The sequence below is a fragment of the Propithecus coquereli genome, unplaced genomic scaffold, assembly GCF_000956105.1.
Source record: "Propithecus coquereli isolate 6110/MARCELLA unplaced genomic scaffold, Pcoq_1.0 Scaffold195, whole genome shotgun sequence".
In the NCBI taxonomy this organism is placed as follows: Eukaryota; Metazoa; Chordata; class Mammalia; order Primates; family Indriidae; genus Propithecus; species Propithecus coquereli.
The window spans coordinates 1,665,441-1,667,218 of NW_012144411.1; the positions used below are offsets into that span (position 1 = coordinate 1,665,441).

General features: G+C 33.6%; 1 protein-coding gene across 1 annotated transcript in view; it reads right to left on the reverse strand.

Moving 5' to 3' along the window:
- Nucleotides 1-89: 89 nt before the first annotated feature.
- The window catches only part of MFSD8 (major facilitator superfamily domain containing 8), a 33,052-nt gene continuing 31,363 nt past the window's right edge, over nt 90-1,778 (reverse strand). Inside the window, exon 12 of the mRNA XM_012643298.1 lies at nt 90-613. Within this exon, the coding sequence (XP_012498752.1) occupies nt 407-613 (207 nt within the window). The 3' untranslated portion in view covers nt 90-406. The remainder of the gene's footprint in view (nt 614-1,778) is intronic.

The window sequence follows — 1,778 nt, forward strand, 5'->3', positions numbered from 1 at the left end:
AATTTCATTCTGTTATACCTAACTCATACGGGAACTTTCCTTCTGGTTCCACTACATAGGTATTTCCTCATTATTTTAATGACATCTCTGTATTAGGAGCAGAACTTCACATTTTATAGACCATTGTCCATTCACTCATTCATTTATGCAACCCCCAAAAGATTTTATAAGAATATTTCATTTTTGAGATAAGGAAATTATAATTCAGAATTTTTTATATAACCTACTATTCACAATAACATGTAGAATTCCCTCTATTATTCAATATATGTTCTTGTTATTCAATATATGCAATATCCGCAGACTGACTTTTGGAGACTGGCTCATGGCAATTGTCTAACAGAACCTTAGACTTGAAAATGCCACACAGCAAATATTAATACTTTCGATCACAGTCTTAGCTAGTTTACTCTTGAATCCTCCCATACCTTATGGAAAAAGCAATAAGTCTTTTGTAAACCACTCCCAGGAGTGTGATGGTGAACACCACCATTCCACACACAAGGCCGAATGCCCACCGTGGTCCCCAGTGAGCATACACTTGGCTGATGAACACGGGCCCAAGAATCCGTGCTCCACTTCCAGAAGCTGTTAACCAGCCCATGTACACACCCTGTGGGGGGTGATGTGGGGGACAAGCAGATTGTTACTCAGGTTTAATTATTTAAAAACATACATAATGCTATTACCGAATGATGGCAAACTTACAAGAACTACTTCCCCATCTTTTACTTTTAAATTAAGCATAAAATGCCTCTCTATAAATACAGAAAATAATGAATAAGCTTATTTGATATTAAGTCAGTTTAAGAAAAATAAAAGGATTGTAAATGGACAAACAATATCTGCCAAAGCCCTGGGAACAATATGACTGATTAATACATCTTTTAAAGCCAGCCTTTATTTTGTACCTCCTATGTGCCAACACTGAGGTGGGTGCTTTACATATATGTGTGTAATGTTCACAAATTTCAACAACAGGTGTTATCTCCATTTAACCAATGTGGAAGCTGAAACTCAGAAAGTTTAAGTAACTTAAGAGAGCTCTGAAGCCCTGTTTGGCTGACTCCACTGTACCACAATGATACTCCTACGACTACTATCTCCAAAACCATAATGCATACAATCTACCCAAAGATGTTCAGTGCAGAATTACTTTTAATAGCCCCAAATTAAAAACAACCTAAATGTCAATGATGGATTAAGTAAATAAATTATGGTATATTTAATGACTGGAATGCTAAGCAGCTATTTAAAGGAATGAGGTCTTACATAGAGTAAGATCATAGAATAAAAATAACAGCTATATGCACTGACATGGAAGGAAATCTATAAAATATTAAGTGAAAAATGTCAAGATGCAAAAACAAATATATATACATGTGATATAATCTGTTTTATATTTTTTAAAAAAGGCGTGAGTGTGGATATATTTGAATAGGCATAAAAAATGTCTTGAAGAGAACAAATGAAGTTAACAGTGATTGACTCTGACACAGTGGGCTAAGGGGAGTCTTCCTTTTCTGTTATACACATTTCTAATTTCTTTGAATTTTGTTACAACCATCATGAATTGCTTTTCTAATTAATATGCTTTTATTCTTAATTTTGAAAATTTGAAAATGTAAGCTATTAGGTTAAAAACAAATGCAGAAATGATTACCAAAATTTTACCTACTCTAATTTAAAGCTTAAAAACACAGGCATTAGATTTTTTTCATCTTTACATTATTCCAATAGAAAAACACTAATTCCTGCTCTGAAAATGTAAAGCCATC